This window comes from Anarrhichthys ocellatus, unplaced genomic scaffold (genome assembly GCF_004355925.1).
Source record: "Anarrhichthys ocellatus isolate YVR2014 unplaced genomic scaffold, GSC_Weel_1.0 scaffold60, whole genome shotgun sequence".
Taxonomy (NCBI): Eukaryota; Metazoa; Chordata; class Actinopteri; order Perciformes; family Anarhichadidae; genus Anarrhichthys; species Anarrhichthys ocellatus.
Window position 1 is genome coordinate 378246 of NW_022280090.1, and position 11667 is coordinate 389912.

An 11667-nucleotide genomic window follows, 5' to 3' on the forward strand; every position below is an offset into this window, starting at 1 on the left:
CTCACTCAGGTCGGGTTTGGTCCGAAGATACTTTTGTGCGAACCAGCAGAACCGACATTTGTCATTACGACATGTTCTGGTAAATTAAAAAGTAGCCTACATCAGCAACCTGTGCCGACAGCGTCACAGCGCCAAATTCAGCTTGGATTAGTAATACTCAATATGACAATGTGATTAATACTATGTTCGTTTATAAAAACAGACTAATGGAGCCACTAGTGTCTAACAGGCCCTGCACAATTCCCTGCAGAAAATGTCAGCAGAGGTGGGGGAGGAGGCGCACAGCACATGTTGTGTTTGTTGTGCTTGTTTGTCTATAGCTGTGAACGTGTACAGCACAGTGTGTACTATGTAGACTTGATAAATCAATGCTATCCATCAAGACCCAAGCCAAGTTCCCATGTCCTGCTTGTAGGGATCTGCATGTTAAGTAGACTAGTCGATTAAACGCCTGCCACCACCTCCTCTTACCGACATGCAGCAGTCAGTCTGGTTCTCTCCTTATAGACTGGATTGGCCAGGCTGTATCACATGTCTGTTTTTTGCATTCCAAGCTTTGATTGAGGTTTTCAAATGAAACTTCCAATGTCCATGGTGCTGTTACTGGAGGTAGAGCGGGTCGTCCTCCAATAGTAAGATCCCCAGCTCCTCCGGTACGCATGACGAGTGGCTCTTGGGCAAGACCCTTCACCCCTAATTGCTCCCGAAGGCCCTGCCGTCCGTGTGTGAGCGTGCATTAGTTTAGATCCTGACGGCCAAGTGGCAACATGTTGGGAATTTGAGAAATGATTGCATCTCTCTTTTTTCCAATAAATGTGGACTTGTGGACTGAGGACTGCGACAATTAATGTGACAGAGATGATGGAGGGCTGAGTGCTGCGTTGCTTGCTGTGTGTGTGTGTGTGTGTGTGTTAGAGAGAGAGGCAGAGACAGAGAGAGGGTGAGATAAGGTGAAAGGTAATAAAACTTGCACACTAAGATACTAATGGTAGCCTATAAGCCAAACCAGGACTCCTCTTAGACCACAGTACCGCCTGTCGTTTCATTCAATATTACACCACACACACTGGGGCTGTGAGGTGCATTCCTAACAGGGCAACCAGAGCAGCCACTGGGGACACATTTGATTTTAGCAGCATTTGATATTATTAAAATAAATGACTTCAAATGGCTTTTATACGCAGTGTTTAACCTTATCGATTAAATTTACATTAATTTTGACTGTTTTCTGTCGACTAGTCTAAGTTTTAACTTCTGTTTAAATGTCAGGGAAATAAATACTTAGACAGCTTGCCACCGACTGATTAGATGCTGATCACTCACTTAAGGTGGGCTGACATTAAAGGTGGACCAGCTATTCTCATTTTAGTGGAAAGCCGTTCCTACGGGTTTTGGTGGAGTGGCTGCTGAGTTTACCTAGTGGTGAAATCTGGTATACCAGTCCAGTCCGGTGCTTGGCTTAATAGCAAACCAGTATGACATTTCATTTACTCTGGCCCAACACTAGATCTCACAGAAAACCTATAATAAAAAGAATGTTCGTTAAAAATGAATAGATATCTCTTCAGTACAACGATAGGACTTCAATTTGCCTGTCAGAGACAAATCAAACACAGATTTTCTTTCTTTTGTACACCTGAAAGCCGCTATGAGTTCCCTCATTGTTGCCAAAGAGAGAAAAGAGAAATGTTCGAGATTATGCGGAACATTAATACTAACCTAACATTTACACATTTTACCAAGCAGGTCTGAAGCAACAATGTTAACAGTAGAGGATCCACTGGGGGGAAATAATCGTTATCTCACTAAAAAGAGGTTGCAACAAAGCAGATGGTGAGCACCTCTGGGAAGGAGGGATGTGGTGGAGCTTTGACCACGAAACAGCTGCAGAATGGATCGGCTCGCTCGTTCAAGGAATCATGAAAGAAACTGTCAACTGCTAATGATAGCTGCCATCCTGCTCTCGGTACGCTGGGTGGCCGGGTTTTCCGCCTTATGCATATATTTTGACTGAGATTGGCACCGATAGCTTTTACCTTCACAGCTGTCGTGTAATTGCAGCTTTACTATGAGGGATTTTTACAAGCACACACGTGCTCCTGGAATGAGTCACGTAGGTGTTGCAAATGCATCAAAAACAGCAAACATTAGCAACTCCAGACTGTGAATTTGATTTTTAAAAAGGAACTTTGAACCACGGTGTCTTTTTTTCATACCCAAAATGAGTTTCTCATCTCTACAGCCAACAAGTAAAGATGCTGTTTGCTTGCCAAAAAATACAGCAAGTAACCCTTCTTAAATCTGGTTCATTGTATTAGCCAGTATATTCATAACTGTTAGTCTGCCTTAAATATGTATTATTCAACACGGTGGTTCATTATATACAGTACATGCTGTTATCAGCAACGTTATGTACAAAACCCCAAATGAATCCATGAGGAAAAAAAGTCTCAGAAAGGGCAGCTCAGGGCAATCTCTAATCAGCTTCTCCTTCCATATAGTGTTTATCCAGCACTAAATATTAGTTGCCTTACTTTTTGTTGATAGTTTGAAGCACTTAACTAACCCATGAGGGTTGAGGCCAATTTAACTGCCAAACACTAATTACAGCAATGCCATGCTGAAGCGGTGTAGTAACAGCGCGGGTCTGGATCAAATGAGGAAAAGAAATGATCACGTAATTGATGTTTTGTATTTTGCCTCTGAGACCCTCTGAGACACAGAGATGCTTTGCCGTTGTAAGACAGCAGAGGAGGGTCCTACACAATGTGAAGGCGCATAAACAATTACTCAGTATAGGTCAGCTTCTGTGTCTCCAATGCGAAACTTAAAAATCAAGAGCATGAACTAAGGGTGAGGGAAAATGCCAGAATGAGTGGGATGCTGAAGGCCTGTGTGCTCTTGCATGAATTTTATATTTTTCTTCTACTTTCCTTCCCTCTAAATGGATCATTTTTTCACTCTTCTGTGGCCCCCTTTACCACTGACACTAGCCACTTCAGTGGATGCGAGATGCTTTGTCCAGCCAGCGGTAAACTGGAATGTCAGAACAAGAAACCCACCAAAATGTTTTCCATTGAGCAGTGCAGGCGAGAAGGCTTTGAGCTTCTTATTCCTGGGTCATTGCCTCTCTGTTGTGCTACTCGTGTGCATAACAGAATGAAACAAATGAAATACAAATGAAAAAAAAAAGACTTTTCTTTTCACTGAACACGAGGCAAACCTATCAAATACGGTTGATTTGGAAAATACAAAATCCCTGTCAGGATCACCTGCTGATATACTAGGCAAGAGGGACAGACCTGGTAGTGCAATGCATTTGTAGGTGATGCATGTCAACTTCATGAACACATCTGGTGCGCAAATGAATAATGTAATCATCCGACATATCCTGTCTGTGATCATGAATTGTCTTTTTTCCCCAACTGCTTGTCACAGCGGCTCCTGGCGAACCAAACTTAAATGTTTCAGAGCTCCGTCTCCATGGTCCCTGTGTTACCATTACATAACGTTGGCGTAAAATATTCATCACGCTGCTCTGGACCACATCTGTATGCAGCTGAGTGCTGAGGAAACACTTTTCTGTAAACCTGCTAACTACACCAGGCTGGCTGATGCTGATCCTGGGTTATGAAGTGGTTTATTGCATGTTAATGTGCTTGTGTACGCTTGTGTATGCTTGTGTTTCTGGGTGTGAAGTGGTACAGTTTTGCTCATGTTAAGTGTGCGTTTGCATCTACACGCTGCAGTAATGTGCATGTCTACATGTCTGAGGGGCCCGCCAGTCTTCATCAGTATGCTGAACTTGTACTTGAGTGAATGCATTGCCTCCACTAAAAGCAAACATTTATGTCTAGCCGCAGTGCTAGTGTACAAGGTTGTACATCTTCTCTCTGCGTGCTATATCATGCAGCAAATGATGTCTTACTGGCGCAGGGCATGTTATGAGGCCGTCGTAAACTTAAGCTGGTTACCTTCTGGGACCATCAGCAGGTCCATGAGGACCGGGGGAGCCAGCTGGCATCTGGCTGACCTATGGATCGCTGGGAAGCCATAATTCAAGACTCCACCTAAATGACCATGCACCACTCTTCATTAAAAGGTTTACTGTTTAATCTATATGACGGACCAGACCGCTTTACTTCACGTCGGGAGCTTTTTCTCTTTTTTGATTGTTGTAATGACCATTATTCAATTAGAGTGGATGTTGATTGATTGGCGACTGTCTTGGAGAGTGTTTGATTTTCAACACAGCGGCTTAATAACCCAGGTGATAGGAACCGAAGATGAACTGGTGGGAATCTCACTATGTTCATCTACTCATCTTGTCGTCTCACTGAAGCTGCTTTCTTAACCTCCAGCTGTCTGAAGGTAAAAAGGGAAGACGAGGGAAATGCTAATATATACATTGAGATTAGAGAGAAAGAAGATCAGAGAAATCTAAATTAAATATGCAAGGACATTACGTGCATTAATGAAGAGGGAAAGAGCACTGTGCTAATGACGAAGGATTTAAGGCTTCTATGCGAGAGAGGGATCAAAAACCCGCTGCTGAAGAGGCTCATTACTGTGTGCCCACTCCTACCTGTGTGAGCGCGTATACACGCATATTTTATGCGTAAGAAAGAAAGAAAGAAAGAAATATAGAGATCATACAGGCTCGACTACGTGTAGATCAACAGGCTCATATGAAGCACACCCATGCATACTACCTTATATTGAATAAAAGATGCACAATGGGTTCACTCCGGTTTACGCTGGGGGCCTCGACAAGCAGGATACGTCCCATGTGGTTTGTGACACTCTGGAACCAGGGAGCTTATCAAACCACACATACGCTGCCGGTGTATTAGGGGGATCTAGTGGCAGATATGGAATTTGATATTAATAAGTATGTTTTCTATAGTGTCTGATTAACTGAAAATAATACCTTAGAAGGAGCTGTTTATATCGGAGCGGGTCCTCTTCACTGTGCCGGCTGCAATGTTTCTACAGTAGCCCAGAATGGACAAACCAAACACTGGCTCTAGATAGGGCCATTCCCGTATTTATGTCAGCCACTGTAGTTATTCTACACACTTGGTACACAAGAGAAGTTTCAGTTGGTTGCAATCTGCAACCTCACCGCTAGATGTCGCCAAAACTTACATAATGCACCTTAAATAAAAAGAAAGAAATAAAATCATTCTATCACCAAAATCTGGAGCTACTTGATGCTGATTATATTTAGTGATGCAGATCCTGCTTTTCTTTATCCACCAACCATCCCACACTAAACTGTTAGTGTAACGGCGCTGACTCACTTAATGCAAATCGATGCATTTCTGTTAGTGATGATGTCGATTACATCGATGAGTCGACAGAGCCCGAAACAGCCCTACATGTGAAATCATGCTTTACCTCATGACTCACTATACTCACATCAAACATGATTATCAACAGTGATGTGAAAACACAGGATTCCCGCAGCCAATGAAATAAAAAAGTGCTATCCTAATCATAGCTCAGTAATAACGTCCCCATCACACTTGCAGAGTATCTCTCCAACATGGCATTGGTGTGGTGTTGATCGCAATGGAAGGCAGTAGTGGAAGCCGTGCCAGAGTCTGGTCTGGTTCGAGAGTCGTCTAGCATTCAGCATCATAAGCCAAGAGCATCAAAGGGGCGAGCAGACATAAAGGAAGAACGAAAAACAGGGCACGCAACACGCAGCTCTAGCTTACATTTACATCATCTAAGAAAGCAACCAATGATTATTTTCATGATCAATTGAGCGGCCAGTTTTCTGTTTGATTAATAAATCTTTTGTTCTATAAAATGTCAGAGAATAGCAAAAATGAAATGAGACTAGGTTGGGAAATTTTGAGACTAGGTCTAAAACTTTGTAACCTGCCATGTTGTCCGAAACATCAATGTTTAGGGGACCAGAAATCCAGAATTATTTGTATGATGGCAGGTAAGGCAGCATAGGGCCCATTATTAAGGTGACAGTTAACACCTGGCCTGCTGAGGTGTCCTAAATTAAAACACTGAATCAGCAGCGGGGATAATTGTGTGACTGAGCCACCAGCTGACCTCCCAGTACTTCTCAAGACGAGGGAATGAATTTTCACATGAGATCAAGGTGAAAGTAAATTTTGAAGGTAGGATTATAATCAGCTTTTTAGGTGAAAGCAGAGCACAGAGGATCTGAAATGTATTTTGAAGCTGGTTTTAAAGTCTTAGTGTTATCTGAGAAATAATCTCTAATTTATTAAAAACAAAATGTAGATAAGCCACTACCTCGCCGGTCCCAAGGAAAGTGATTTTGGGTAATATCTGTGCCAAAATGTGTAATTACCCACGAAACTGTTTCAAACACATGACAGTAATTCATAAAAAGTAATTATTTTCAAATTCTAAATGGGTTGTATTATTTTACAGCGAGTCGAGCAGTAAATAGCAATGAAAGCTTCAGTAAAGTAGAAAGAGCTATTACACTTGCCACGGATGGCTGGGTAGAAAACAAAACGTGTTAAATAATTCATCAAATGTTCAAATGTACATGAACAGAAGATATGTTTTTCCCACCGTGTAAGCAGATGTATACAACAAACCGATTGGAAGACTGGCTATGGGGTAACAATGAAATTAAGTCGTATTCTATTAATCACTTCTGTATTGTGACAGGCGATACCTCTCACTGCTTAGCAACCAACTCCTGCAGCGCAACAGTCGGAGTGATGAGATTTACCAATCGTATCTTCTCTCTGAAGTGTCCATCGTGTGGCAGCAGATCTCCAACACATAGTGTTCTCGCACACTGTGCTGCAGCTCCTGTTGTTATTAATTATTCAAACAAATCAATAAAGCCAAAACAACACAAATCACAGGTACAAGTGTCTTACGGTACTCATCAGCAAACACTGCTCATGTTCTTTGTCCTGCGCATTTCACAGACACCAACAACTGGAAACTCATATCTAGATAAAGAAAAAAAACATTTGCCGATGTCCTTACCTTAAACAGGCGCAGTATGTTTGCCACCATGATGGAGACGGAGCTGGAGGAGGCTCCGATGACGCCCACCACCCGCTCAGGTTTGGTGATGATTGGTGCTCCCCCGCCCAGACATTTGACATCTGTCCCGTCCTTCTCGATCAGGGCCTGCACGAAGGTGAGCGACTGCTCCAAGGCGTGTGTGTCCCTGGAACAGGTGTCCAGGATGCGCGCCCCCAGTGTGATGTTAGGCAGCAAGTTATTGTCATTATTGATGCGGTCGAGGGCAAAGAGCATGGCCTCCAGTCGGTGTATGCCCTTCTCCTTCTTCAGCTCCCCACATGGCTTGCCGTCGTGGCCCCTGGCGTGTACTGGGAAGAGCCCACCTAAGGAGATATCCCCGTCGATGCGGATGGAGTTCAAATGTGTTTGTCCCGGCCCTTTGGGTTTGGCAGCCTGTGCAGCCCTGAGGGAGCTGTAGACAAACAGCAGCAGCAGCAGCAGCAGAATCCGGCTGTTCCAATCTGGTCTACACACCGGTGGTTGAAACATGGCCGCAGCCCGAGCACGCATCCACGCGGTACAACCAGACCCAGCAATCAGAAAGTAACAGAAGCCAGGTATTGTTTTAGGATGGCCAGAGGGTTAATTGCAATACCTCTTGAAGCAGTTGGCACAGAAAAGGCTTCCTCTCATGTCTCTCCTTTCTCCCAGTCATTCAATTCATTTATGATATGAGGTTGGCTATTTCACTGGGTGTAATCCTGTTCTCTTCTCCTCTTTCACTCCATCATCCAACCACAGTGGTGGGCAGCTGCTCTTGTGTCTGTTGTTATTCGCAGACTGGCCTATGGAGATCCTTCACTTGGGTCATTAGGGAGAACAAAGGTGAACGATAAGCTTTTTTTCTCTCTCCGTGTGTGTCTCTCTCCACTCCACCTCAATCAGAAGTTTTTAATCTCCCCTGTTCCCCTGGGCAGTGATTTGGTATATGTCAGAGCCCTCAGGCCTGCCTAGGTCCACAGGCTTCACAGTGAATTCCTACAAGATGAAAAAGAGAAGACAGTGAGACAATGCACAGCAAAAACAGAAAGGGGGCGAAGGAGGCAAAGGGATTTGTGTTGGTATGAGCTTTTCAATACCTCTTTTTTTTGTGCTTAACCTTTTTAGTGCAGCATCATGTGGAATGAAGAGACAGTTCTGCTCCCAACAGTAGTTTCTTTTTCTCATGTAGTCCTCCTACGTCTACCATTTTGAATTGAAAAGGTTTCCATGGACTCTCAAGGTTGACAGGGCTGAGTGAGTCAGAGCCACGCGCTTCATTGTCAGCTACAAACCTTGTCAATGGATGTGCTCAGCCGCTACCACAATAGCGCGGCATTCTTTGAATATCATGTTTCCTATTGTTGCTATTGATTTTAAGCCGAACTGGTTTTGAATCAAATTGAAAAAGGACGGTTCCAGCATAACAAGACTGTGCTGTTGGCATCGGCAGTAGTAGCTCAGTTGCTGTTCTGTGTTGGTACTTTGCTATGAAATCAATATTTTTCAGAAAATGTATCACCATTGCTGCCATATAACTTCTTCGAAGCCTGACAAATCTTCAGAAAGATTAAGGATTTAAAGTGAAGAGTTCAAAATGACTGAATAGGCCACAGATAAAGCTGATATCTCTTTGTGCCAAATGGACCTCTTACCCGTGTATTTCTGCCTACTACGGGCAAAATCAATTACATACGTATATTATAATGGCTTTTCATATGTGGGTCTCAGAGTCTCTTAAGTTGTCCAAGCCGGTGCCTTGTAGGCTAAAAAGAAAAGTACGACAAACCAATGGTCTCCGAAATGAGTTTGAAATTGTAATTATGCTATTACAAGTTGAGAGCAGCTTTTACATCCACAGTCGGCAGAAAGGAAAAATATCCACCTTAAGAAGAAGCAAGCTGACTTCTGATTCTAAGCAGCCAGTAACACAGCATACGATACTGAACATTTATAGAACGACATCATCTAGATCACTGGTGCTGCCTGCAGTTTTGTTCATGAAGGGATACAAACATTTTGGACGTATAGGCTACTGTTGACGTATATAAACAAAGCTTAAAAACATGAATCATAAAAACCTTATTTTCACCTCTCTGATGACAGATGCAGCCTACCTCACCAGAGCTGCAACTGACGATCATTTTCATTATGGATTTTTGTTCAGAAGTTTGGTCTTCAAAACGGTAAAAGATATATTTGTATAATCATTTCCCAGAGCCCAAGGAGATCAAATCAGAAAGTAAAAAAACAAAACAAAGATATTTAGTTCACTAAATTGTAAGACTGGAAAAAAGTGGCTAATCCACTAGAGAATCTGGAAGCATCAAACTGATTTAAACAATTGATAGAAGTTGCTGATTATCTATATAGTTAATCAAGAAATTGTTTCAGCTCTCTACCCAACTACAACGGCTTTGGACGTGGCTCTGTTTACCGTTTCACTGCTGTGAGGTGCGTAATGCAGATTTTAAACTGTTTCCAGGCTGCGTTCTGTCATGCACATGGACACAATGTGACACCATCATTCCCTCACTTCTGTTTTTCTTCTTCTTCCTCTGACACAAACTATAGATGCATGCCATATAGACACAAAAATGTGCCACTACAAGCGATCATGTATGTACATTGTCTACGCTTCACTTTGTTCGTTCCCCGAAGCGGAAATTGAGTCTGAAGGAGCAATCTCCCGGCACGCAGTGACAGAATAGAGCTGAAGACATTGGTTTTCCAGCGGAGAGGGTTGAAGCCTCGAATCTGCAAGGGCGGTGATTAATTGAGAGCATATTGGAAGTGACAAGGTCCTTTGAATACACCCAACTATCTCCTACTGAGTGAGAAGTAATTTTTCAGACTTCATTCACTGCAGTTTCACTTTAACTGCTGCAGAACACATGACAAAGCTAGCCAACTCACCTGGGCCCCCCCCGTCACCAAATACAAACCATATCTAACATCAGAGCGTACACTGAGGAGAAGGCAGTGAGCTGCCAACATACCTCGGCATAGATAGGCAAGAGAAAGAAAAAAAATAATAATAATACAGCTGTAAATATTGAAGGGTTCCAAAAACTGTTCTGCAAGACTGCAGATTTGAAGACAGATGTCATCAGATGTCATGTTTGTACAAAAAGAAGAGCTGGTGGGGAGACAGCTCGCGTCTCCTTCAGACTGAAAAACAGCTAGCCTACCTGAGGGAGTATCTGGAGTGAAGGAAAAACATCTCCCTCACAAGATTACATCGAGCACTATCATGTTAATCGGCTTGTTTTGTCTCGTTTCAGATGCATTATGAAGCGTTTCCTCTTCGAGCAGGATGTATGTAATTTATTCGATAATCTTAAAGATCTCAGCGCTTCAGGTGACAGCTGGCTGTATCCTCGGAATAAATGATTTCAGAAACTGACGTCACTCTTTTGAAACCTATACGAATCCCATTCCAAACGTTCATCTTGGTTAAGGAAGGCCTCCTTTCAGAGCTCTATTCAACATGACATGTATGTAGTAATCGAATGGAAAGCACCGTCATAGCATACAGTGAAATCTGGTTACATTTTATCAATGTTCCACTGTACAGCTTATTTCTTATTTAAAAATACGGTAAGTTGCTTTCGAGGCACCGCAATGAGCACGGTGCTCACAAAGAAAACAAGTTACCTGAGCGCTGAATGAGAGGAAAGAACGTGTGCATAGTACGGTGTTTACACATCAGCCCTTAATGGCAAACCACAACATGTACAACACAGACTAAAAACTAAATGTCATAGACAGCTGCAGGAATTACTGGAGAGATTCATATCAGGGGATCAACCTTTCCCCGGGTGCCAAAGCAGGTCTCAGAATAGACTACGCATTCATTTCAAAAGGCCATACAACAGCCTGCAGGCAAATAAGAGTGTGTTGTTGGATGGCCACGCCAGCTACACCAGCTGAATCTACAGAAATAGCTTCATTCTGATTAGTGCAAAACCTACAGACATACTGTATATTCGAAACAATCTGTAATTACACATTAAAGATGTCTGCTTTGACAACTTCATTGACGGAGGTTTGACTTAATGAGTATTCTGGACTGAAATATGATCAAATAAGAAGACTTTGAATGTACAAGAACACACGGTGCGGGTGTTGTTTGACACCGCGTCTGGTCTCGCTTTGTCTGACACATCTGTCACCAAGACTAAGTTTTCAGAGCATTTACATATTTAGGGGAAGTGTTTGCAATGTGCGAGATGTCTGAAGGAGGTTTAGAGACAACTTGTGTTTGAACAGAATACAAACAGCTAAGTTACTGGAGAGGATTTGAGCCAGAAAGACGTGCCAGCATACTGTAGAGGCTGGGGCTGCGGAGAGTAGCAATGCTACAAAACAGCAACTCTTTTCACAGAGAAACATGCGTCGCTTCCACTCTACTCGACCCAGCCTGCCCTCACAATTGCACGTCACCTTGACAGAGACCTGGGAGGTGCTCTCTTTGAAGATGAAGAATGTGTTGTGTAGACCGGCCCCCCTTCAAACGGCCTCGGATTTTTTCCAGCACTTCATGCTGGAAGTTTTGCAGCTATAGGCCCAAGCAGTCCCATCAGTATTGCGGTATAAGTGGAACATTTATTATTATTTATATATATATATATATATATATATATA

At 42.9% G+C, this 11667-nt stretch overlaps 1 protein-coding gene across 2 annotated transcripts in view; it reads right to left on the bottom strand.

Annotated features, from left to right (window-relative positions):
• The window catches only part of LOC116396835 (metabotropic glutamate receptor 4-like), a 153578-nt gene that overhangs the window by 111094 nt on the left and 30817 nt on the right, over positions 1–11667 (bottom strand). For both annotated transcript variants that reach the window (XM_031871734.1, XM_031871735.1), the window contains exon 2: positions 7000–8019. In XM_031871734.1, the coding sequence (XP_031727594.1) occupies positions 7000–7551 (552 nt within the window). In that variant the 5' untranslated portion in view covers positions 7552–8019. The remainder of the gene's footprint in view (positions 1–6999; positions 8020–11667) is intronic.